The following is a 27913-nucleotide window of genomic DNA, read 5'->3' as shown; positions in this document are numbered from 1 at the left end:
TGTTGGATTTTAGTTCCTGTGCGTGCGCAGTTCACTGTAAATTGTCCATTGAACAGTATATGTGAGTGCAGAGCACAGGTTGCAAACTGGTAGTAAAACCGGCAGGAACTTGCCCCCGGTTGGGTGGGGTTATTATACTGATGTACATGACATAGTCAAAATAAACATGCCTGCAAATTTGCATCCGGTTTCATAGTATGCACCCAGTACACCATGGAACAAATTTCTTCCCTTGTTAGGCTTGATCAAGTATAAATGCCATTAAATTATTAACCCAAGAATTTGATAACATAATTTGAAGTAGGATACCTTGGATTGAGGTACCTTCAATTAACCTTCAAAAAGAGAAATAGAACAGGAAAGGGAATTTCTCCATGCATCTAAGAGGTAACTGGCCTCCAGTTTTTCTAATCAGTAAAAAAGCATTACATTTTATGTCAATAAAATATTACCACAGCAGTTATGGAACAAAAAACAAACGGAAATAATGTGGGATTCTTGTTAATGTGGTACACAATCCAGTGGGTTTATATAGATGTATTAATTTTTATATCAGTTTACATAATTTGGAGCTGTTTTGATCTCTGAAGTTAAAGAGACTACAGACTTGTTCAAGAATTATTTAACCCATATCTTGTTTCCACTAAAATGTGAAAAGAATTAAGAAAAGGCTATTACGTCAAAATATTGATTCTGAGCTCAACTGCACTTATAAAAATCGTTCAGAACTAAAGATAAAATTTCTGCCATTTTTGCATTGCATTTAATACAATGTACCTTTGCTTCCTAATTTAACACTTTTTTCTTCTGAAATATCTTTTAGGCAACACTGCCTTCACCATAAAGCAAAGTTTTCAAGCATGTTGTGGTAAGTCCCCATAAATCAATTTGTTTGAATATACTCCTTCAGTTTTCTTTCTTATAACAAGGATCTAGAAGGGGAGGAACCAGCTTCAACTCAACCCTGACCTCTTCCTCTATTTTTCCATTTATAACATCTGTCTTACTTTTCAAAACTTTCATTTTGTCACTGCTTTAAGTCTACAGTCAGTTGCTGTATAGATTCTTCAATTTTCTTAACTTCTTTTATATATTTTTTATTCTTGTAACTCTTTCTTCCATTTCCTTTTTAACCGTTGCAGTCATTTTTTGTAAAATTCTTTAAACATTTTCTGCAATAATCTGGTAAAATGTCCTTATTTATAAGTTGTTCTAGAGAGCCACTACATACTCCTTCTCCTAATTTAGCAGCTTTTCTTGTGATTACCATTGTGAGATGAAAGTATGTCAATTATTTTTGAAAAAAGTAAAAGGCAGGTTTCTCTTTGTCTTTCTGGGTTTTGTTAAAAAAAGGTTTTCTATATATTTAACTCTTTAGTCCAACAGTTTAGCTCATATCCTTTCCTTGTTTTGTAAAATTCAGCAATTATTTACTATTCTTTTTTTTAAAAAAAAAAACCACTGTCCCCTTTATACATTTCTTGAATCACAATCTTGTTAAGCCTTTTGCTTTTAAATTAAAAACCTTTAAAATGGTCCTTTCCACACCCATCTTAAATTTAAAAAATGTACTCACTGAAAGTCTTTGATCTTCACTGCCATTTAAAATATCTCTTTCAAGCTATAAAGTAATTAAATCCTAAAGTGTTTAAGAAAGTGAAGTTTTTGTCCCTCAAATGTCCATTAAGACTGCATAGCAGTTAATGATCTTTTGGCTCCCATGCTGATCAACTCATGATCAACCCAGAAGAGACTCAATTCTTGTGGTTTCCTTGTGAGGAATAGCTCTTCCAGAGTGCAAATGGGCAATCCCAACAATCTCTCCTTGACTGATTCTCAGGCCCAATCCCAGAGACAAGACAGTGAGATACAATAGAGTCCAATTCTTTATTTGCTTACACCAAAAAGAATCTTCCCAAACTAAAGCTATCACTTTCTTAGCTACTAGATATATCTGAAAAATTCAAGTTATTCTGAACCTCTTCTCTTTCCTTCCCATCCAGCTCAGAATCGTGCAGCCTCTTTAATTCTGGTCTCTTTCTAGCAAAAAGATGGCTAACTCCTCTTCTCTGCTGCTGCAGATGTATATTCCATAACACTAATGATTCCACTGCAGGATGTCCCCACACGCAGAGCTGCTGCTCAGAGGGCATATAACCTGCCATCAGCCCTTACCCGGAAGACAAAATGAGCAGCAGTTGTGAAAACTGTTCAATGTGCTTTGCTATCTGATAATTGGGAATTTGATTCTGAAAGGAAAATTCGACACACCTTGTTTGGTATTGTTAGAAACATTTTCATTTAATCCTTATTTAAACATGGCAAAGAATATTTCCAAATTACCAAAACCCGCTTAACTGCATTTCCCTTCAAACTGAAGCAAGAGTATTAATAAACAGAAGAGGTGATATGTGATGACCTACTAAGTAGAAAAGAAAAATTAAAGGAATTTCACAAAATAGTAGCATACATACATTTTCATAATTCCAAGAAAGGAATTCAGTTGGCTCTTCATAAATCTAATTATCTAAGTTTTACAGATTTATGCTTATATTGGTTCCAGAATGCTTGAAGCTGTAGTATTCTTGTAAATGTAACATTCTAAATACACTTGCACACATACTTAGTTTCAAAAGCAACATGAAAATGCATGTTTATATAAGCATTTGTGGAAAAAAATGTTTAAAAAACCCAGGTCTGATGGCTTATTTCCAATTCAGTATCTGCATACTGAATCCTAGCAAAATTTGAAAAAGTGATGCTAAATATGCATCAGACTAGAACAGTATATTGTTGACATTATTATGAGAAGTATTTCAGAAGTTTTTCCATAGACCAACATGATATCTTTGTTTTTATAGGGTTTTTGAAGCTGTTGTGGATATTTGCTAGTGATTGAAGAATTTACAATGACAAGTTTATGTTTCAATAAAAAATAAGCATAATTTTTTTACATGTTGCAGATATTGTATCGGCACAATATAACCAATATAAAATGCCTGGATAAAGCCCAACCTGCTGTAAAAAAAATCTATTTTATAAGACAATAGTCATCCCAGTGTCAACTCTCAAAACCACTTTAGCTTGAGCATTGGGCACTATCTAATAAAATGAAATTCAATGGTGAAGAGTGTAAGTTTCTACATTTAGGCAAGAAAAACGAAATGCACAGGTACAGTATAGGTGGTACCTTCCTCAATAGTAGTAGTAACTGTTAGAGGGATCTTGGAGTCCTAGTGGACAACCATTTAAATATGAGCCAGCAGTGTGTAGCAGCTTCCAAAAAAGCCAACACAGTTCTAGGCTACATAAACAGAGGGATAGAATCAAGATCACGTGAAGTGTTAATATCACTTTATAATGCCTTGGTAAGGCCACACTTGGAATATTGCATTCAGTTTTGGTCGTCACGATGTAGAAAAGATGTGGAGACTCTAGAAAGAGTGCAGAGAAGAGCAACAAAGATGATTAGGGGACTGGAGACTAAAACATATGAAGAACGGTTGCAGGAACTAGGTATGTCTAGTTTAATGAAAAGAAGGACTAGGGGAGACATGATAGCAGTGTTTCAATATCTCAGGGGTTGCCACAAAGAAGAGGTAGTCAAACTATTCTCCAAGGCACCTGAGGGTAGAACAAGAAGCAATGGGTGGAAACTAATCAAGGAGAGAAGCAACTTAGAACTGATGAGAAATTTCCTGACAGTTAGAACAATTAATCAGTGGAACATCTTGCCTCCAGAAGTTGTGAATGCCCCAACACTGGAAGTCTTTAAGAAGATGTTGGATAGCCATTTGTCTGGAACGGTATAGGGTTTCCTGCCTAGGCAGGGGGTGGACTAGAAGACCTCCAAGGTCCCTTCCAACTCTGCTATTGTATTGTTTCATGTTCCTTTTACTTCCGTGTCTTAGTCGCCATAGATATGGGGGTAGGGGAAGCTATGGGGCAATAAGGCTGGTGGGAATCAAGGTCGTATCAACGAGAGCTCATAACTGCTGGAGGGAGTAGCTGAGCAGCCTGCCATCCACCTGCTTGGCTAACGTGACCAATGACACTAGTAGGGTGGGTGATATCTATTCTTTTTATTATATCAAAATGTGGGAAATATTTAGAGTTGGTTTCACATTTGAATGTGCCAATATAATGTACCCAATAAAATGGATTTTTGAGAAAAGCCACAGCCTCAGAGTCCTGAATTGATTGGGCCATTACTCAGAACCTTGAGAAAACCCAGTCTCGGTGGTTTTATAGGAGATGACCGTTGAGCTCAAGGGAGGAGTCAAATGCACTAACAACCATGAGCCCACAAGAGATCTAAGTCCAGCCCATCTTGAATGCCTTCTACTCTTCTCTATCGCCAATTTCCTTTGGCTGTCAGTAGTTCAGATTCTTTCCATCAAATATTACATGAGCTCACATAAGGATATAATAGTAATTTTGGGGATCTGTCGTTAGAAGTGCTATATTGTTGATCACTGACCTATAAGCATTAACTCAGGAACAAGCAGAAATTAATTATCCAAATTATCTGCTGTAGACTAACATGCATGCATATCATTTAATTGAGATAACAAATAACTTCCCTTCCCAAATACTATCTATAACAGGGGCCTCCAACCCCTGGACTGCAGCTCAGTACTGGACCATGGCCTGTTTGGAAGCAGGCCATAGAAGTGGCAGTTGAGCGTGTGTGCAGCGCCATCTGAATGTGCAGCGGGTGAGCACAAGCCTCTATTCGTGAGTGGCAGGTGCGTGTCCTCTGCTCACGCAAATGGAACTGCGCTCACGCAGAACCATTCCCTCTCCTCACCTGTTAGTCTAGACCGGAAAGGTTGGGGACTGCTGATATAAAAGACAATAACAACTGGAAAATCTGATTTATGTGCAAAGTGCTTTGACTCCCATTTAGTTGTCCCAAATGGTTTTTTTCAAGGGACAATTAGACCTTCTGGTTTTTCTTTAAAGACGTTTCACTTCTCATCTGAGAAGCTTCTTCAGCTCTCTGGAGCTTCTTGGATGAGAAGTGAAATATCTTCAAAGAAAAACCAGAAAGTCCAGTTGCCTCTTGAAAAAGCACCTTTGGGACAACTATGATCTGGATGACTGAGAATCTCTATATACACTTAGTTCTGATATTCAAAACAAATTCTCACATATTTTCCATCTCAAACTGGGAGGAAATTCTGTTATTTTCAGCAATTGTAGTCAAAAGGAATTTAAAGGGTTAGAAAAAAGTAGGCCTGGAGCCTTGGGACTGCAAGATGCTCATCCCAGGAATAAATCTGTAAGCAAATATGACCATCGTAGGGCTTGCCCTTCCAATTCTACTCTTGACTATTGAACTACTCAATACTAAGAGAAAATCAAGTAGAAACCTACAGATAATAAACTGTTATGACAGGTTCCACCTTGTGTTACATAATGAAGCATCCCAAAAATGCTGGATATATAAAATCTTGGATTAATGTTAACAAGATTAACCTTTTTAATATTAGCTAAAAGCCTGCTGTAATAGCAAGGAGACTCACCAGGAACCTCACATGTAAGATCTTATTTAGAGGATTCATTTTCATGGACAATTGTTTATATTTCAAAAGTGGTTGATATAGTGAGTAGATATCTGGAGCCAAAAAGGTTCAAATATTATTTTCAAGCCTATTTTCCCCAAACAATTCAATAACCTCTGCCAAATACATTTGTTCCTAAAATGTCTAGAGGCTCACAAACAGAGAATTCCTATTAGACTGTATGAAGATTTAGCAAAATGTGTATATAAAATTGTTGACAAGGGAACGTCTGTTGATCAGTTTGGAATCATTGGGTTTTAAAAGCAGGTAACATTATGATGGAAAATTGTATTAATTTGAATAGTGATTCATTGGTACCCTTAATATTGCAGCATCTTTTTCTAAATTTCCTTTTTTCCTTTGATCATAATGTTCTTCAGCTGAAGTGATTAGTCCCTTCAAGTAACTGTCATAGAATTTCTAAGTATTCTGGAGCCTAATTAATAAGGAGATCCTTCAAAAACAGGCAGAGCTTCAGATTAAAATGTTAGTCAAATATAATACATTCTACATTTCTTCGTTATTCAGTCTGTTGCAAAAGGAGTACACTATTGAATTTTCTCTTTTAAGTACATTAATAGAAAGAAGTTGGGCTAAAATTATGAATTATTTTAGTTTTAGCAGAAAGCAGAGACTACAGTCTAAAACAGGGGTCCTCAAACTACGGCCTGTGGGCCAGCTAGGGCCCGCTGAAGCCATTAATCTGGACTCTGTGGGACAAGGCTGCCCCACCCACATTGCCCCAGCTACTCACTGGCCCCCACCCAACTTCTGGAGGCCGAGGAGGCCAAAAATGGGATGCACGGAGGCCTCGGGAGGCCAAATGTCCCTGTTTTGGGGTGGCAGAGTGATTCTGGAGGCCAAGGATGCCAAAATGGGCCCGTTTTTGGCCTCCCCAGCCTCCAGAGAGAGGGAGGGACAGACAGACACACACACACACAAAATACCCAAGGCAGCCATATCCCTTCACTAGCCTGCTTTCCACCCCCAGGAGCATAACAAATTAAAGTTTAATTTGTGTGAATTGTTTAAGGCACTGCTAAATTGGCCATACTCACCCAGTCACATGACCACCTAGCCATGCCCCCCCCAGCCTGTCTGGCCCCCTCAACAGTCTGAGGGACCATTAATTGGTCCCCCGTTTAAAAAGTTTGAGGACTCCTGGTCTAAAACTAGAGTTTCTAAGCACCTAAGAAAACAATATGGGCTACTTATCCTTTTTTAATCAGCAATGAACAAAATCTTCTAGGACTTAGCTCTGTACAACACACCAACCACCAGGTAACAAACCATGGTTTATTGAATTAATCTAATTTTCTGAGTTTACCACCCACACCAGCTGAATTCACAAGAGCCTGGATTAAGCAATGCCTGCCTATATTGCAATTCGGAGCACTGGGCGAATAAAGCTCAGCTCTTCATTATTTTCATGAGCTATGCCAACTAAGCGCATCATCCCTTGGACACCATTGAGGTTGTCGTTATTTCCCCTTGGCTCAACACAAGACGGTCTAAATTATTCTAAAAATGGACTACAAAGCACCAGTGAGGCCATGACTGAAGACTCTCTAAACAGGATGTTTTTTTTTCCTGATCAGATCCTGTGGAAAATTTACCAGAGAGGCGTCTTGTGTTTTAATGCCAGCAGATCAACTTTTTTTTTTAAAGGAAAACTTTGAACAAGGACGCTGTTTTTCCTGAACATCCAAGTATTCCATCAGCGAAACAACCCGAAATGTTTGCAAGGAGAGAGAAGCCGCCGCCAGGAGGACCCGCCGGGCTTCTCCTCCAGGGAGAAACCAGGATTGCATTCGCTAAATCTTGGGGAGCGGGAGAGAGAAGGACGGGGACTGGAGCGGAGAAAGCGAAAGGAGGCTCATTTTACCCCACATCGTCCCTCCCCAAGCCAAACTACAACTTTCGCCTCCTTCTCGCCCAGCATCTTCAGAAGGGCGGCTGAAGTTCCAGGCTTTCCTTGAAGCGGCGCCAGAAGAAGTTAACGCCGCCTGCCAGCTTCCCTCCCTCGCCCAACTCTCGCCTTGCCCGGCGGGGAAGCGTTGCGATCCAAAAACTCTTCCCTAAGGCCTGGAAAGGGAAGTAGAGCAACGAAGTCCGCCGCCGCCGCTCTCGAGAGGGCGAGTTTCTTAAGCCTCACCTGCAACCGGACCCTTGGGAGGAGAAGGCAGCCGCCCGAACTTCGCCCTCCCTCGGCAAAAGGAGGCCCCGGAAGCATCGGAATCCGAGGCGGCGCTCGCCATCTCCCTCGGCAGCTTCGGAGCAACCGGTGAGCCGCCGCAGAGAGCATCTCTCGCCTTTCTCCCCGGCGTCTCTTTTCTCCCTTCGGTCTAGCTAGGCTGCTAAGGAGGGAAGAGGCATCGGGGCGCGAGCGCGCACCCGCGGAGAAGGCGATCTGAGCTCGGGCGCGAGAATCTGCCGGAGCGAGCTCGGCTCTCCCAGAACGCCGCCGCCGCCGCCGCCGCCAAAGACAAGGGGGCGGGCTTTTAAAGGAAAGGGCGTGGCTTCCTCGCGTTGGACTCCGTATCGGCGAAAGGCGCCCACCGGGAGGGGCTGAAGGAAAGTGGGGAGGGGGGAGAGAGAAAGTGTATTTGTGTGTGTCCCGTTTCGAAGTGGAGGTTGTAACTCAGTGGTTGCCAACCTTTTTTTTGGCTATGTCCCACCCAAGCATGACTAAAATCCTGAATCCCCCCCCCCCGGACATATAATTCTTACTTTACTCAAAAAGTGAACTCTACTGCCATTAATGTGGTGTTGAACAAGGTTCAAATTGCCCCCATTAAAAATCACCCCCCCCCCCGGGGGGCATGGGCCCCACGTTGGGAACCACTGTTCGAACTTCTTCCTGCTTCTCCCGCCTTCCGAAGGCAGCCTTTTGTCTTTTGGAAAAGACTTTTGTTAAACTGGGTTTGTTGAAAATCGCAATGCGTGACGTGAGAGACGTTGTGACAAAACGTGTCTGGCTCTGCCCGTCAAGTAACCCGGCGGTCACCCCAAAAAGTTTTAAAAAAAGATTTGGCTGTAAGAGAGAAAGGGGGAGGGGATTTCGAAAAAAGGAATTGCCTTGATCAGAGCCACAAAGCAAAGTTTTCTGCTCAAAGCGGCAGAAAGGCTTCGCTTTCTAGCGATCTCCCCATTCGGCTGCCTCAGGGCAGACTTTGAGAACAACTGACTCAAATAGTGAATAATAGTCAGATCCGGCGGCTGCCAACTGCTGTACATTCAGGGCGGTACAATATTAAGAGGAAGCCTGCAGCAGCCTGTGTAGGTTGGCATATTAACTGGCAGGAAATTAAAAGAAAAATGGCACGCCCTTTATATTTACAATCTTGCAACAGGAAATAAATACGAATGCCTGGAGTTTAAAAGTACTAGTTATCGAGCCCTAAACCAGTGGTCAACAACTGGTGGTTCGTGGAGCTCTAGTGGTCCCTGAGAAAATTTTGGTGATACGCAGAAAAACGGGCCTGGAGAACCAAGTGGGATAGAGCCCATCAAGTGGCTGGTTAATTGTTTGTTGTTGCTAGGATGGAGATTACTGTTTTTTAGTCTTTTATATTGGGTTTTTTATTGGTTGCAAGCCACTCAGTCGCTGAGAATAAGTTGGTCATAAAAATCTTCTAAATAAATAAATTCTGCCACTTGGGGTTGGAGGAGAGAAGCTGGGCCATGGTTCTCTGAACTTTTGATGTGGTGATTCACTCCTCAAGATGGAAAAACTGACAGAAGAGCTGCATCCTCTTTTTACTCCACCAGCGTTTTTCAGCATGGGTGGCTGAAGAGCTTGGGAAGAGAGAAAAAGTGGCAGAGAATGCCATGTAGCAGCATGCTAATCCTCCAATTCCAGGGCATTAAATGCCATTAAAATGGCTGTGTGGGATTCGAGAATTGGCACCAAAGCAGCCATGCCTCTCAAATTGCAGTACAGACAAAATGCCTACTCAGCAATGTTGCTGTTTAAAAGGAGTCTAATAATCAGAGTGAAATAATGGTTGGGATATTGAAGTTGGTCTGGAGGAATCTCCAGTTTAAATTCATATTCAGCCATGGAAGCTTCCAGTGACTTTGGACCCTCCGGAGTCAAGAGAAATGATCTTCCCTAGACAGATCTGGCATGCAATTTGGGGATCTTCTTGGATTCAGAGTTCCTGCTGGAAGAATGGCTGGCAGAGAAGTCTTTAAACAAATGCATCTTATGTGCCAACTACAGTTATCTGACGGGATCTTGAACTTATGTTAAGAAGAAACCTCCCTCATGATATTCAGTCTCCCAGAAGGCTGCAAAGACTTAGTTATTCTTCCACATATTGGGCTAAGATAGTGATGGCTAACGTTTTTCTAAAGGTGTGCCAAAACTGTATGTGAGCACGCGCTATCGGGCATACTCATCTACGCAAGCGATCCCCACCTGCGCATGCACAAGTGACCCCCTCCCCGGTGCATGCGTGAGTGAACCTCGCACGGTGAAGAGGAATTTTTGGGCTCCGGAGGCTTTCCTGAAGCCTGGGGAGGGCGAAAATGGTGTAGTCTTGCCCGCCGGAAGGGCGAAAATCAGCTGTTGTGCGCATGCGCACCTGAGCTGAGGGCTGCATTGCTGGCATATATGCCTCTGTGTGCCACCTGTGGCATACGTGCCATAGGTTTGCTATCACAGGGCTAAGATAAGGGTTGAACTGGGATGACATTTCGTCTCATGAGGGAGGGAGGATAAAAAGGGAACTTTTGTTTTTAGCCATATTTTTATGGATTGTTGTGAGGTAGGCAGTCATATAAACCTTAAAATTAAATAAATAAATGCTGGGAAAGTTATATTGGAAATAGGAGTACCTTTAAAAAAAAACAAGTACAGGTACTCCTCAACTGACCATTTGAAGTTACAACAGCACTGAAAAAAGTGATTTATGGCTGTTTTTTACACAGAATGCCAATGTGATGATCAAAATTCAGATGGTTGGCAACCAGCATATATTTATGAAGGTTTCCATGTCCCAGGATCCTGAGGTCACTTTTTGTGATTTTCTGACAAGCAAAGTCAGTGGGGAAGCCAGACACCTAACAAGCATGTTATGAACTTAATGACGGCAATGACTCATTCTACAACCTTGTGGCAAGGTCATAAATATGAGGCAACACTCACTTTACAACTGTCTTACTTAGCAATGAAAATTTAGGGCTGAACTATAATTGTAATTGAGGACCTATCCTGTAGCTCTTCAGAGACCAGTTATGTTAAAAAGATGCCTTTGAGGTTTAATATTTCTCCCCAAATTATAGCAATAAGAGAACCTACACCAAGCTGAAATATTTTCCCCTGGCCTTTCTCATTACAACATACTATAAAGGTATAAATGGCTATATCAAGAAGAATATAATGTCACATGGCTCTTGAGCTTTTGAGTTGGAAATTTGAGAAGGTAATCTCACAGAATGGAACTTGTCCGTCCACAAAGTAGCTATCTCATGCAAACACTGTCCAGACTGTATCCAAGCATTTCTTTCAGCTCCATATCTACTTTATCTTTCCTGAGTAACTGCTCTACAGTTGCACATCATTTTGATTTATAAAGGAAGCTTTCAAAACTTATTGGAAATAAAAAATGATGCTGGGAAATAGAGATATACTTTAGAGCATGCCAGCTTCCCAAATGCAGAAAAGTAATGGGCTTCTTGCTCTCCAGGACGCTGGCAATTGAAGCATCAAGATTTAATAAACTAGCAATCTGTTTCCATAGTAACTGGTATTAAATGGGAACATTTCAACCTATGTGTGAAGAGGTTTAACTCATTCCCCTAAACGGAGACCTTTGATGCCTATCTACATCTCTGATTAATATTGGCTATTATACAGAGATTATACTTTAAATCAAATAATATATGTAACTAGTTGAAAATGGAAAATATTTCATATATTAATATAATCTATATACTAATACAGCATCCTCCCATATTATTGAACTGAGCCCCCAAATTCTTTATATCTTCATAAAATCTCTAGAAATCATGGAAAGCATTGGCTTAGAACAACAAATAATACTTTTAGGCAGAACTGCTGTATTTTTCGCTTCATAAGACGCACTCCCATTTTTGGCCTCTGCACACCCCTTTATCGGCTTCTGCATGCTCCCAGGACACACAGAGGTCAAAAATGGGATGCGTGGAGGCTAAAAATGGGGTGTGCGGAGGCAAAAAATGTGTGGAGGCTGGCAGGTGGGGGGAGGGCTTTGGCAATATTCGCTCCATATGACACGCAGACATTTCCACCCATACATATATATGGTTTGACATATACATACATACGTACATACATATACATATATGTCAAACCAAAATCAGGCTCCATAAAAATTTATTACATAAAATACATTAAATATTGAACTGGTCGCAATTTTTTCTAAACTATTCTGTTTGGCGCATTTCTTTCTCTAAGCAAACAAAACAAAAACATTTTGTGTTTGGCCTGTGGGAACCGACTTGATATATCTTGTATAATTCTTCTCTTCCAAATAATTTGCTTTGAATATACAAACTAACCTTAGGCAAGTCACTTTTACTCAGTTTCAACATATATTCTTTCCCAACTAATATACACAATTTGGGAATAGTTCTAAATATGTACATAAAGTTCTATAAATAGTGCTATTATGTGTGCAATACATTATTTTGTACAATTCTATATCTGAAAATGATCAAAATAAAAGACCCACGCCTAGTACAATTATAGATTCAGCAGGCACTATGCTTTCTTAAACCTATTTTATATTCACAAGTCCTAGACATTTTTTAAAGCACCCATTACACGCAGAACATAGTAGTAATGTAAGTACTTCAGACTCTGACTTTAAACAAATCTTTGTGGGAACTGTCACATTTTCATGCAGTTTTCCATTTGGGAATTAATTCTCTAGGATTCACCATCAACCAATCAGTGTAAAGGGATTGTCCACATACTGTTCCAGGTCATTTATATTCCAATATATGCTGAGTACTACTTGCAACAAAATAGAAACTTGCCAATGATTTGATAATACAAATGAAATCTGTACATTTTGGAGGGTTTGGGGGATGGGTATTCTCAAACTATTTTTCCTGACATTTTGAGTAGTATCAAGGATCATACCCAGGTAGTTCTCAACTTACAACAGTTCATTTAGTGACTATTCAGTTAGAATGCACTGAAAAAATGTGACTTATGACTGTTTTTCAGTTACGACCTTTGCAGCATCCACATGATCATGTGATCAAAATTCAGATGGTTGGCAAATGTTTCATACTTAGGACAACTGCTGTGTCCCAAGATCATATGATCATCTTTTGCAACCTTTTGATAAGCAGAATCAATGGGAAAACCAGATTTACTTAACCACCAGATTAACTGCAGTGATTCATTTAACTATGACAAGAAACATCATAAAATGGAGCAAAACTCACCTAATAAATGTCTCACTTAACAACACAAATTTTGGGCTCAATTGTGGTTATAAGTCAAGGACTTTGTACATTTTGGGCAATAGCCTAAAAAAAGATATATTAACAGAACTTCCAAAACAGTTAACTACATAATGTATGAAGGACATCACCCCACCCCCATACACAAATTTTAAATATTCTATTGAACCAGTGTGTGACACTTTTACTGTATTTTCCGCCATTTTGATCAATTCACATTCAAAGCTGCATCCACTGGATTCACTTGTCATGAATTATATTTATCTACATGAAACATCTCAGATCAAAATGTAGATACATATAGTCTATAGTCTGCCTTCCAATAATCAAACATACCCACAAAATTCCAAATATATGTACTAACTCCAAAAAGATTATAGAGATAATTTTTGGTGTTATACTTTTGGCTGAACAACACATCCGATGAACAGAATTGCACATAGGGTTCCACTCATTATTATATATCTATGTTCTCAATCCACTAGAATATGCACTAGTTAGAACTGGACCAGGAAAACCAAAAGGTAGATACCCATTTAATTATACAACACGTTGCTGACTCCGGATCAGACATTTTCGACTTAAAACATGCATACTTTACATTCTTGGAAAAAGACAACAATAAATAAGTGGCATTTAAGATTCTCTTTAATATGCAAGCTTAACCCTTCTACTTGTCTCAATACAGAGAATAAAGTCAGTAGCTCAGATCAGTCTGAATATCTATACTTGTATCTCCATTTTGAGACTTGCAAAAGCTTCACACACGGATACATACTTTTCAAACACAAAAAACAAGAGATTTTACCATTAATATACAGTTATTACTAGAAACTCCTTTACTTTAAGCACATGTAATGTGATAATGACAGCCCTCCATTTTGCCAGCCATACATTAGTAAAACCAATACATTTGGATTTAAGTAAATTTTTCTACCTTCTTTCAATGAACGTAAACTAGCTTCAACTTAATTAACTTCATCTAAGAATTCTTTCAAATACTGCTTATGTAATTTCTCTAAATACACAAAATCTATTCAGTTAACAAGCTAAAAAGCCCCTGCCTTTCCTGCCCTATGTGAATGCATTCACTGCATGCCACTACAAAACATAAACCTCACCACCTCAATCACAATGATTCAGAGGCAATAGAACTGATGACTCTTATGGCAGCTAGCAGGATAAACTACCTTCCTAGCTCATTTATCCATTGATTCACATTTATAATTTTAGCAGAAAATACTGTGCTAGCATGAAGATTATACATATGAAACGATCTGAACAGTCAACATGCTTATTATCAATACTAAATTCAAATCAAGCAAGAATCCATCCAGTACGGAACCTTTTAAAAAAAGGTTCATTAACTGTCAAAACTGTGCTCAAGGCAGTGGCTATGTCCACATACACACGTAAAATTAGCCCATAACTAACCATTAACCATAAATCAACCATACAGGTTGGGTTTGCAGTCTACTGGGCAACCAGATTTTAGTCCAGGGTATGCTTCAAAATGGAAACCAAAGAGTTGATATTCACTCACCATACTCCACTTTCATCAACCTGTGGAGTATCAAATATTTGGTTTAGCACAGCGGTCCCTAACCTTTCCAACTTGGCAACCCAGCCCAGGGCGGAGGGGGGGTATGAGTGGCAGGCGCACACGCACACAACTGCAAATATACAAACAGTGGCCATGTGCGCCCTCCACTCGTGCAAATGGAGCTTTGCGCATGAGCAGAGGGTGCTTGCACTCACGCATGAAGCTCCACTCACGCAAGTGGAAGGTGCTTGTGCTCGTATATGAAATACCATTCACGTGAGTGGATGGCATTTGCGCGCAAAGCTCCATTCACACAAATGCAGCTTTACGCACACCCTCCATTTGTGCAATGGAGTTTCACTGCTGGGTTTTGAACAGGCCGCAACCCAGTAGTGGGCCAGGGCCTGTGGGTTGGGGACCCCTAGTTTAGCAGTTATGGAGAAAGTTAAAAACATTGACTTGAGATACTTATAAAACTATCACAAACTTTTCATCTTTTCTGCATAATTCCCTAAGAACCAGTAAAAGTGGTAAAAGAAATTGCATAAGCAGAATTGAGGCAACAAGTCTGTAGAATTAAATGAGGAGCTACTATTGAATTCAATGGAGCATTTTTTTTCCTGAGTAGAATATGGTGTAAGACAGTGTTTTTCAACCACTGTGCCGCGGCACACTAGTGTGCCGTGACATAGTATAAGGTGTGCCGTGGGAAAAACACCCGCCTATAGTCAATATAGGCACAGAGTTAAATTTTTTTAACATTTTCTAATGGTGGTGTGCCTCGTGATTTTTTTCATGAAAAAAGTGTGCCTTTGCACAAAAAAGGTTGAAAAACACTGGTGTAAGATATAGGACTGCACCATAAATAAAACTAAATCATTCTATCAATTTTCTCTTTTTTAAATGTTTAATCACAAGGCATTGACCGACCTTTATTTGCAAAAACTCTTACAATTCATAATGCTGAATTTCAGCTAGTAACTGTATGTAGCACTTACCTGAACTCACCCATCTTTATGTTTTTTGTTATACTGAACTATAAGGAAGGATTACAAGTGCTAAATATTTTCCATCTAAGAGGCAGCAAACACCTTACCCAAAGCAAAATACTGCTCGTGTACTTTTCATGACAATTTTTATATATAAAATATAGAAGAATAAAACTTTAAGAATTGTTTTACAGATTCATCTACCATACATCATGGCTTTGGATGTTTCTGAATATTCAGTACTAAGCTCCACAAGAATTTTTTTCCAAAAAATAATTCTTAAAATCACACTTAATGCATCTGACACATTTATGGTTCCATATAACATACATTTTCAGTCAATATGTTTACCAAAATATTTGAGGCATTATATCTTTTCAAAACATGAATTATTTAAGTTTAAAGTATTAGGTGAATGCTTCTTATTCTGATGCAACATACTTTGATAGATACCTAAAATATGCCACAAATAGAAGCAGTTGATTTTTTTTTCTGAGAAATCCTTTGGCATGCTTTAGTAAAAGTTACTGAAAATGTAGTATCCCAACTGCGTATTCATAAAACCAAAATTGAAAAGTAATTGAACAACTTTGTTGCATAAGGACATTGTTATAAGTAGAAACACACTAGGACATAGATATTTCTCAGAATATATTAGTGCTTGTTAGCTGTTTTTTAAAAAAAGAAGTCATTTTAAAAATAAAATTTCATTCTATAGCTGTACTTGTGTTTCAGAAATAAAATGCAAATGTGTAATCAATAGCCCTATTTAGACTTCATGTGCACAAAAGTTTTAACTTTAAAAATGAAAAGAAAAATGCGGGCAAATATTTGGATCACCTGCTGAAGAAACATCCATTTTTAAGTTCAATTGGTTTTTCTTTAACATCCTATGGTGATGGGATGACAAAACAGAGAATCCAGGACCCTAAAATGTTGCAAAAATACCTAAAGTAATCTAAGGCTAAAAGATACTAGCTGCCGCTAGTTAGTGTCAAGCCAATCAAAATCCCAACCTGAATTCAATATTCCCACTAGCCTCTTTTCAAGAGGCCTATAAAGTAATAAACCTTCTTTAATACAGCACGACAAATTTGGTATTGGTTTTTAAAATGCAGTAATCACATAGAGATAAAAACACATGATCAAGCAAATACTTTTAATTAGCTGATCATAAATAAATCCACATAAGGACCGATTAAATGAGTTACAAAGTTGCATTTTTCCTATGTGGATTCAGATCTGTTTTAATATGTGCTAGCCAACTCTTATTGTTTAACCGAGATAAGTGGTTTGTAACTGACCTCCCAGCACCACGGCCATCAAGCAATTCATACTCCTTTAAAAAAAATTTTTTTTTTTTTTACAAATGTTAACACTTCTGTACATTATACATATTTCTACAATTTTATAAGTTGTATTAAAATTGTATATATTCTTCACAGAGAAAATGGTTAAGCTTTCAAAAGTGAATTATCTCTTTTACAAATTGATATAAACAACATGGAGCACTGCCTTTTGGCATCTCTGCTGGAGATCATCTGGAAAGGCTCTTAAATGTTGAGATGCTGAGAAAGAGACTCTCTGGTTTTGGATTTCATTAATAAATACTATTCCACACTGCCACATATGACCACCAGCTTGAAATAAGGAGAAACGCTGTAGTGTTGCACTACTGGAAGTGCATAAAAAACTAACTGAAAACATACTACTACTATTGTGTCATGTCCATCGTTTTTATAACAAAGCAGAATTGTAAAATCCATTTAGCAATGTGTATTTTGTCCTTTCACAACTGAACGTCTTTGTATATGGATACTAAAGAATCTATGCTTGGTTTTAATCACTTCCAGTGTGGTTCGCTTGACAAGGTGACACTTGGATTAAAAAATACAGGGATTTTTTTCCTCCTTCTGTTTGTTTCCTCTCACTTACAAATTTGTTGTTGAATGTGAAGCAAAAATTCATAGTAAGAAAATGCAGCCTCTGTCTTGTCTTCAATTAATTGCTGAAGAAAGTCTGTCTTCACTGGGCTTTCATCCCTGAAACATGGAGGAAAAAAAAATAAAAATTATCTGCAGGAGTTGATAATTGATAGAAATAATATGGGTAAATATTCTGAAACATCCCAGTGCCATTTCAGTCATGCCCACCAACACTTCTCAATTCCTACCTATTGTTCTCAAGCCCTCATAACAGATGCCTTTCAAATGTACCAACTCAGGAAATATTTGGCCAACAAGCTAATTTATAAATATGCCAAGTAATTACAAATTTAAACAGGGATAGCATTCCTGAATACATTCTTTAAAAAAACCTATTCAAAGGACAGTTTGCCAGAAAACTCCTATTTCATATAAGTGATGTTGCCTTTTGGATGCTATATATGAATACTTACTTAATTACTTGAAGTACTGGGTTTAAAGATTTACTATCCTTCAGCCAAGTTATAAAGGACCTGGTTCGCTCTGAAGAAACATTATCTAATTCTGGAAGCTGTGTCTAGAAAAATACAATGTGATAAAATTAAACAGTTATAATATGCTGTTGTATTAGATATTCAAGATAGCATCACATTTTTATTACACTTTGAGAATGTTGTGATAAAAATATAATTTATATTTATTATTTTCATCTAATTTAAATGCTGTCTTTTTATAAACAAAGTTCTGAAACAACTGTCTATATCATAAATAAGAAAATAAATTATGAAGATGGGAATCAAAACCGGCAAGCTCTAATAAGAACTGAGAACTACTTCATTTTCACGCCTGTATGACTCCTCTATAGCCTCATCTTGGGAAGTATTAGCTGGATATAAAATAAGTTCTTACCAGTTTTGGGGGTACTGACAAATAATTTGGATACCCAAGCACATCTTTAATGAAGTTATTATCACAACTTCTTCCAAGCCAAATGTAGAGGATCTAGAATGTGTTAGAAACAAAGTAATTAAAGTATACATTTTTCTTTGATAACATATGAAGTCATCAAGATTTTATTGGGATAAAATAAAAAAGGGATTTAAAGACATAATACAATGAGGAGACGAGCACAGGAAACTGCTGTATCAAACAGATGAAAAATAATATTTTAAATGGGCAACTCACCAAGCCACAATCCATAAGAAAAGCTCCTTCCCGTGTCAATTTCTCAGCAGACAATCGCTGAAGAGGGGGCTGGGGTACAACTTTGTCGTTGACATGTATTGCACCCTAAAATAGGATAATACAATTAAACTCACAATATAAATCAGCCTCATTGTAATAATTCAGTACTGGGGCAATGAGTGCTCATCCAACGTCCCCCCTCCTCCCCAAAAAGCACAAAATGTTACTTTTTAACCCATTCTGAGCTTTTGTATGGTTGATATTTTTTGTTTTGTGTTTTGCATTGATGAACCTCAGAATACATTTTAGCTTTGTTTGGCGAATTTCCCACAGATGAAAGGCTAGTAGCAACAAATGCTTACCTACTTTTGGGGCCCTCAAATAAACAAAAAAGAAAAAAAGGTAACTTGTTTTGAGTTTCTATTTTCTCCTATGACTAAAATATTGGAAATGTTCTATATTTTTTCCTCTTCAAATACAGACCAAATAATTTCAAGCTTGTTGTACTATAATACAGACACACACACACACTATATTGCCAAAAGCATTTGCTCACCCATCCACATAATCAGACTCAGTTGTGAGCGAATACTTTTGGCAATATAGTGTATATATGTTTCATAGATTTTCACATGTGGAGGTGTGCTGGTCTTGTTGTATTCGGGTCTTTTCCCATGTAAGATTGCGATTGTTTTGGCAACGTTTCGGCGAGGTCTCACTCGCCATCTTCAGGCTGGTGTTTTCGGCTTCGTGTTTGTGTAAGTAAGGCATGGTCGGAGCTGCTGTCTTTCTATAAATCTTGGTGGGGGTGTGTGGAGTGCTGGCTTTGTTTCAGTAAGTGGATTGATTGGCTGTGTAGTTGTATCATGATTGGTAGATTGGTGCTGATTGGTGCTGGGTGTGTGTCCGTTGTTGTTTTGTGTTGTAACGGCCTGGGTGGTGGGTGGGGCTCGTTTGTTGACTAGGGCTAGTTTCCAGATGTCTGGTAGGCAGGAGGTATCATCACGTTTATTCATGTTGTGGGGGTGTTTCTCTATTTCGATAATTATTCTCTTGTTGAAGTGTTCAGTTTTGGAGATAAATTTGGTTCCTTCAAAATCAATTTCATGTCCTGTAGCTTGAAGGTGCTGGAAAAGGGAGGAAGTTTTTTCTTTTTTTCTTACTGCGTTCTTGTGTTCTGCGATACGTGCATTTATTCTCCTGTTCATTTGTCCTATATATGTTGCAGGGCAGATTTTGCATGGTATTTCGTAGACTCCTTGGTTTTCTAGCTGGATTTTGTCTTTGGGGTTTCTTAAGATGCTGGCTATATTTTGGTCAGTGTTGAAGGCTGTCTTGACATTGTGTTTGTGGAGAATTTTGCTGATTTTATCTGTGGTGCCTTTGATGTAAAGGAGGAGGGTGATGCCATTGTCCTTTTCTGTGTCTCGGTTCTTAGGGGGGGGTCTCCTTTTGGATTAGGTTGGTAATGGACATGAAATTGATTTCGAAGGAACCAAATAAATCTCCAAAACTGAACACTTCAACAAGAGAATAATTATGGAAGCTATCGAAATAGAGAAACACTCCCACAACATGAATAAACGTGACGATACCTCCTGCCTACCAGACATCTGGAAACCAAGCTCCACCCACCACCCAGGCCATTACAATACAAAACAACAACGGACACAGAGCTGGCACCAATCAACCAATCATGATACAACTACACAGCCAATCAATCCACTTACTGAAACAAAGCCAGCACTCCACACACACACACCAAGATTTATAGAAAGACAGCAGCTCCGACCATGCCTTACTCACACAAATATGAAGCCGAAAACACCAGCCTGAAGGTGGTGAGTGAGACCTCGCCGAAACGTTGCCAAAACAATCTCAATCTTACGCGAGAAAAGACCCAAATACAAGACCAGCATTATATATAGATGTATACATACATACATCCAATGGTTTGAGTTGTGCTACAAAATATACTAAGAGTCAGTGCAAGTCTTTCAAGACTAGATGAAAAATTACCTAGTTTATTAGTGATACAGTGGAACACAAGAGGTGTATGCAGCTGTCCAAGATGCTACTAGAATAAAGATAGCAGTAGGAAGACCACCTCTATTTAGCAGAGATAACAATTATACATTATATATACCCATATACACGCACACGTGCAAATATACCTCATCAGTAAGCTTGTCTATCCTATATAAATTGGGGTAGATTATCTTCATCAAATGAACCAGAGGCTGACTTTTTATTTGGCACATAGCATATATGCGATCATCCAGACGTGTACTTGTGCCTGTTCTAAAAGCTTTCTGTAAAAAAAAAAAAAGAGAAAATAAAAATATTGTGTTTTTTATTGTAAATAGGCTAAGAACATCTAAATGAATAACTATCTGGCAGAATATTTTTCCACTTAAGTGGAAGATATATATCACAAAATTTTAAATACTTCTTAGCTACTATTATAAAACAGTGGTAAACACTGGTTACAAGTACAGTATTGATGAGTAGCAATAGTATTTTTATATTTCTTTAGAGATTATGAAAGCTAAGCAAATTGATGCATGTTATTCGTTCTACGTTACAATAAAGCCCACCAAAATTACAAAGATACGGTATTCAACCTATTCATCTGTATGTCATCATATTTCTGTAATCAAAACAGATTTAAACATTTACTTTTTTTAAATTGCTATTTATCAGAGGTTATACCTGTTTAAAAAGAGCCAAAATATACAGAGGGAACAGCCTGAGAGAATATGGAGCGATCAAAGCGGATTGTTGGAGGTTTGATGCTGTTGACATATATGCAGACAGCGAATCTACGACTGCATTGGCTAAAGCATCTCTAGCATCTGACAAACTTGATGAAACAGATCGATCCACAGCTGTAGAAAATGAAGTAGTAGCAAATAATTGTGAGGGAACCATATTTAAAGAGGCAATGAAAGTATACCAGTACAATGATTACTATTCTGCTAGCACATTTTCATTTTTCTAAATAGCTTTGAAGATATTAAACATGCAGTTGATCCAGAATACAGTGAACAAGACTAAATTATATTGCGTTAAAGGAAACACACCTCATATCTCATAATTGTCTAAAACTCTTTTAGAGAGAAGATAAAGGAAATCTACAATAGATAAATTGTAATTTATTTTTTATCTTACTTAGTAGCTATAAAATAAAATTTGAAGTTATAAGCTCTATAAACTGAGTATGTTGCCATTATGTTGTACTCACAGGATCTGTTTTCTGCATGCATTAACAGTAACAGTGTTATTTACCACACACATCCAAGGTGATGAGCAATTAATAAAGATTTACTAACTTCAAACTAAATATTAACCTTTATTTTATAATTTAAAGCAGTGGCATTTATTTATTTATATCATCTATAGCTGCCCACATCAACAAATTTCCATCCCCAGGAATCCCTCTGGAATACCTGGGTGGTTGAAGAAGTCGTATCCACGATTAAGGAATGAAATGAGTTCTATAACCATGCTGGATGTTTACGGCATTTATACTAAATGTCTATGGAGAGTCAGTCATCCAGGTCATGGTTGTCCCAAAGGTGCTTTTTCAAAAAGCAACTGGACTTTCTGGTTTTTCTTTGAAGATGTTTCGTTTCTCATCCAAGAAGCTTCTTCAGCTCTGCATCGCTAAATGTCTATGGAGATTCTCGGTCATCCAGGTCACGGTTGTCCCAAAGGTAGTTTTTGGATGAGAAGCGAAATGTCTTTAAATAAAAAGCAGAAAGTCCAGTTGCCTCTTGAAAAAGCACCTTTGGGTGACTTACAGTAGTTCTTAGTATCAGCTTGTTCCCTACCCACTTCCAAAATTTATCTATGATGTACACTATGTAGGGATCATAATATCATTGATTACATCCCCTATAATCCCATGGCAGGGCAGAAGAACGGTGCCTTCCCACTGCCTACCCATTAAAATGTATGTATTTTTCACTGCAAAAAAAAAGTGATATTTTAACATTTATTTGTAACTTACCCATATTAGCTAGGAGGCATATAATTGCTTGTACATCTGCTCCAGCATAAACATCCATCAAGGAAGTCACTACAGGCAAACAAAGTGTATGCACCCTAATTCTCCGTTCACCTGTATTAGGATCCAACCACACAGTGATAAATATGCAGTGTTTATTTTTGATCCATTTTTTTAAATATACATTTACTAATCACATAAAGGCCAGCTACTTCAAATCAAAGGGAACATTTTTTCTATGAATCAGCCTTTATTTTTGTCTTTTTCTATAGAAAAGATATTAAAAACAATTATGATGCTTCTCTAAGATTACCTTTGCTGGAAGTATACAAAAGTGCTGTTTGAAAACAAACTAGTGATGTATCTGTGAGATTTTCTTCAATGGACATCTGCACTGCAAATCCAGCATCAGGATTTACATTTGCAAGTGACAACAAATCAGTAGATCGCACAAAAAAGTTACCATGAAAAGTGTGAATGGAAAGCCCTAGAAGAAAAAAAGCAAAGTTTCAGTTAATATTCCAGTAACAAAGACTGATGATAAATACACCTACTAGCCTTGGCATATTAACTGAGTTTAATGGTGCTTTCTCTCTCTAGAAAGTATACTGCAGACTACAACAGCCACATTTGAAGACAGAATATGTACTGGTGGTAGAAAACATTTGGGCCATTTAACACATTTGTTTCCTCTGGCCTTCCCCCCACCCCACCCCAGGCATGAGAGAAAATAATTTACAAGAAGTTACAGAGACTGGAAACAATAGTGGGGAAAATGGTGCAAAACAGTAAGTGTGGGATTCACCCCCACCCCCCAAAAAAATCTCCCTGCAAACTTCATAAACTTTTGCCTTGATTCCAAACAACTAAAAATGAAGAAACGTGCTACTTGAAAAAAAATAGCTAAAATAGTGCATGCATTATTTTAAGTCTGAGAAAAATACGATCCCAAATAGTTCACTTAGTAGAAAAACCATCATAATCAAGACAAGGATGCACCAATCTTCATAAGTCTTCCTTTGCAGAAGTGATGGAATAACTCTAAACTCTCACAAAAGCATTTGGTTCCAGGTTATGGAATTTATTTGTCTGAATGACTTTGACTCAGTTTTTTAATACACTCTCTGAATGATATTGGCATATTCAAACTACCGTTTCCCCCAAAATAAGACCGGGTCTTATATTAATTTATGCCAAAAGACACATCAGGGATTATTTTCCAGTTAGGCCTTATTCTTTTTTGGAAATATGGTACTAAATGCATCTGTCTGGCTGTAATCTCAACTGGGGCTTATTTATGGGGTAGGCTTATATTATGAGCATCCTGAAAAATCATGCTTGGGCTTATTTTTGGGAAGACAATAAATTTATTTCAAAATCCAGATGATACCTTTTGTACATCTTATTCGCATTACAGCTTCAAATCCAATCTTTCGTGTAAAGTATCTTTGAAGATCTTTTTGCAGTTTTTCTGTTTGAACAGGGTTGTGGATATGATGAAAAGATGGATAATAATAGACACATCCAGCAGAATATTTGGAAATGCAAGCTTTAGGGGAGGAAGAAAAAATGGTTAATATCCAGTCAATACAGGCAGGACATATTCTTATTTTAAAACAAATATTCATCATCTGGAAAATGGAAAATAATAATTTTTAAATATTTATAGGAAGTGCTCTAGCATCTGATGCTGCTCTTAACACTGCAAGCCTTTATCTGAATCAACCCTGGTGATCAATGGGATGACAGAAGTTGCAGCCAGTTCACCCTCACATCCAGCCTTTAACTGAAGAAAGCCAGGTGAAGACTTTTAATACAACATATGAAACCATAGAGAAGAACTATTGCAAGGAACAAAATGTATAATGATATCAATGGTTCCCATTTTAATTTTTGTACCATCTCTTAGACATTTCATAGTGCATTTTCCCTTGGTACTTTAAAAAAAAACCTGAATTATTACCATGCACATTAGATACCAGCAGTGTGCAGTCTTTGGATCTAAGTGAAGGTTCCAAAACTGGATGGGCTGATTTTATCTACTGAAGGTCCTAAAAGAACCTCAGTTCCAAGGAAAGTTAATCTTTTAAGACACCACTGCCAGGTACATAAAGCATGCTCAGTCCAGATCCAAAGTAACCCTTTAATCAATACCTGCTTAACCTGATAGCTGTATCTACATTAAGGAACAAAGTAAAGTACAGTAACAGCTTCATTTTCTATATGTTAGGTGTTTTTCTTCATTCCAATTATTTGTACTTACTCATACACTGACTTTTTTTCCTAGGAACTCAAAATAGTTTACACCAGTAGTAGTCAACCTGGTCCCTACTGCCCACTAGTGGGTGTTCCAGCTTTCATGCTGGGCGGTAGGGGTTTGCTGTAACTCTGCTTTATAAATTTTATAAAGTAAAGTTACTTCCCTACTTTATAAATCACCATTATTGTGGAACTGGTGGGCGGTTAGAAAATTTTACTACTAACAGAGTTACAAAAGTGGGCGGTAGGTATAAAAAGGTTGACTACCCCTGGTTTACACAGTAGGGCTTCCTTTATACATTTCACAGGAAATTTGCAGAATTATTGTATGAGACATATCAGGCATGTGAGACAATCTACCGACACAGTAAACATATAGAAAAAAAAAACTGATTTAAAAATGAGACAGCATCCCTTTACAGTATTTCAAATGTTTGTGTGAAGTATTAACCACCTTCTTTCAATGCAAACATCTGAGCAAACATGTTTTGGAACTTTATAATATTTTTTTACAAATTAACACTGAGGGTTCCTCAAAGCGGTAAACTATATGAAGTAATGCAAGTTAATAATCCTTACCGAGAGAGGCCAAATCAGAATACTGTGAACTTAAGAGGAACAAATCCACAGCTGTCTGCTGTCCTGAACAATCAAGTGCCAATTTTTTATAAAAATCTGTTGCAGGTCCAAGATGTTGAACAATCTAATGCAACAAAAAAAGTAAGATTATTGATGCAATAGGAAAAAAAATGTGTTTGTCTAAGCTGTCTGCAAATTAAATGCACTGTTAACAACTGATCATTATAAATATATTTATTAAATTTTAAGGCATGCAACAGCTGAAGCTATATATAAATCTACAGAAATATAACATTATATATAAAATATAACTTGTTATATTTTCTGATTTAAAAAAAAATACTTTCATCTTTTAATAACTAGAACATTATCGAGATGAGTCCTTCACTGAGTGAATTTCTTTGTGCTTAGATCGAGCAAAGCAACAATGGAAATTCTTACTAAGGGCTTATTCTTCCCCTATAATTATCCCATGTATTAAATACGTTACTTATATTACATGATAGTTATTTTAAAAATAAACTGAAAATAGTTTAGATATTCAACCTACAGCAACAAACGAAGAAGGGAAGATATAGAAACATAAATTATTGTTTTGCTCTCTTATCTGTATTTCTCAAGTTCATATTGCCGCTTATCTCACACAAAGCGACTATGAGAGGCAAATAATAAAGCCTACAATTAAAATATATTACAAAGCCAATTAAAAATAATAAACATGGATAAAACAAGGCCACAAGGGAGAGATTGCATATAATGCAGCTAACAGGTGGACTCCCTATTAGCAGGCATCCCTAAACTTACTGAAAATAATAAGTTTCAAGGTTTTTCCAGATGGCTATTAAGATCAGGGATAACTTCAGATTGGGAGGAATGATGTTTCAGAGAGCACGTCATGGCAGATGACGTCAAATGGAACTCTTTGGCAGATGGGACCAACAACATGCCTTTCCTGCCAGACCTGATGGGATGGGTAGATGTAATCGGGAAGAGGCATTCCCTCAGATAACCTGGCCCATGCCATAAAAATGTTTTAAATGTCAAAAGCAGCACTTTGAACTAGACCTGAAAGGAAGCTGGTAACCAGTATAGGAAGTGTAACATGTGTCCTTCCAGAGGCATTCTTAAATCATCTCTACAGCTGCAGTTTTGCACCAGCTGACTCTTCCCAATGCTCTTCATGGGTAGTCCATATAAAGGGCTTTGCAAAGAAACCAATAGAATTTTCCAGTTCTATATTGAAACCATTCATATATTTTCTGAAAACTTAATTCACCTTCAAAAACCTATGAACACTACATAACATCTTCCTCCATGACTTTTTTTAATCTGTTCAAAAGATGTGATTAAATAAATGATGTTATCAGTTTAGACTGAGCTGTATTCCACTAAAATAAGAAGGCAGGGACCACGTTCATAGATTCCAGTGTTTCATCACGCATCACACACAGTTTGAACACTCAACATTTGGTTCATTAGAATGAATATGAAGATTCTTAGAATAGAATAGAATAATAGAGTTGGAAGGGACCTTGGAGATCTTCTAGTCCAACCCCCGCTTAGGCAGGAAATCCAACACCACCTCAGACAAAATGAGCCTGAATGAGCCTGCCAGCTAATGTTTCTACCAAGCATTTCCAGCCTGTCTAATTAATTCCTTATCTGAAATGAATACCTTGGTGCTTGATCTTTGATTAGGATCTTCCCGAGAGTGTAGGTATCCTGTGCCCACAGAAGGTAACTGTGTTTGAAACACAGATACACGCCCACCAGTTGGAGACATCAGTTTAAAGGCAGCTTGAAGAGCTGGGCCTAATGCACTGTGTGTTTCCCTTGTGTAGATAAACATACTTGGTAGTGCATTCAGCAAGTCTTTAATTAGCTAGAAAATAAAATGAGCAAGAACGTTGAAATTTCAGCAATACTTTTAAATACTTTTAAAATTCAATACAAGTCTACATTTCTAAAAAGTCCATTTTCAGCAATAATCTGATTTTTCTAAATTAAATCCAAGATTCCCAAGAGCAGAACACAAACTCAAATACACACACACGGCCCTGTGGTGCCCCCTCCAGGGTACACTGACCTATCTGTATAAATCTCATCTGTGCTACACCAGCTACTCTTCCCTTTTCTCTTGCAACAAAATTATTTTAAATCAAGTTCTGAATTTAGCGTAGATCTTGTTTTATTTGATCAAATCTCTTCTGATTCTCTAAACTATACAGAATCGTAGAAAACAAAGGAAAAATGTATATTCTAAGATGAAGATGAAAACATGGTTGGAAAGATGCAGTCCTTTTAAGATACCATCTTAATGTCTAACACTAATATTCTAAATTAATGTAATCAAAAGCAAAGAAGCTACCATGAATATTTTTAGTTTAATGCTATTG

The 27913-nt window shown here is 37.8% G+C and overlaps 2 protein-coding genes across 3 annotated transcripts in view; both read right to left on the bottom strand.

The window, feature by feature from the left end:
- Positions 1-8051, bottom strand: part of MCUB (mitochondrial calcium uniporter dominant negative subunit beta) — a 60089-nt gene extending 52038 nt beyond the window's left edge. Inside the window, exon 1 of the mRNA XM_032224014.1 lies at positions 7723-8051. Within this exon, the coding sequence (XP_032079905.1) occupies positions 7723-7872 (150 nt within the window). The 5' untranslated portion in view covers positions 7873-8051. The remainder of the gene's footprint in view (positions 1-7722) is intronic.
- A 7426-nt stretch (positions 8052-15477) lies between these two features.
- SEC24B (SEC24 homolog B, COPII coat complex component) overlaps positions 15478-27913 on the bottom strand; it is a 29795-nt gene continuing 17359 nt past the window's right edge. For both annotated transcript variants that reach the window (XM_032224028.1, XM_032224029.1), the window contains 11 exons: positions 27193-27399; positions 25518-25641; positions 24070-24228; positions 22993-23166; positions 22683-22793; positions 21383-21558; positions 20845-20982; positions 18671-18775; positions 18395-18487; positions 17959-18062; positions 15478-17602 (listed from right to left, as the gene is read on the bottom strand). In XM_032224028.1, the coding sequence (XP_032079919.1) occupies positions 17488-17602; positions 17959-18062; positions 18395-18487; positions 18671-18775; positions 20845-20982; positions 21383-21558; positions 22683-22793; positions 22993-23166; positions 24070-24228; positions 25518-25641; positions 27193-27399 (1506 nt within the window). In that variant the 3' untranslated portion in view covers positions 15478-17487. The remainder of the gene's footprint in view (positions 17603-17958; positions 18063-18394; positions 18488-18670; positions 18776-20844; positions 20983-21382; positions 21559-22682; positions 22794-22992; positions 23167-24069; positions 24229-25517; positions 25642-27192; positions 27400-27913) is intronic.

The sequence above is a fragment of the Thamnophis elegans genome, chromosome 9, assembly GCF_009769535.1.
Source record: "Thamnophis elegans isolate rThaEle1 chromosome 9, rThaEle1.pri, whole genome shotgun sequence".
Lineage (NCBI taxonomy): Eukaryota > Metazoa > Chordata > Lepidosauria > Squamata > Colubridae > Thamnophis > Thamnophis elegans.
The sequence above is the reverse complement of the archived record's forward strand: the minus strand, read 5'-3'. Positions and strand labels throughout refer to the sequence as shown.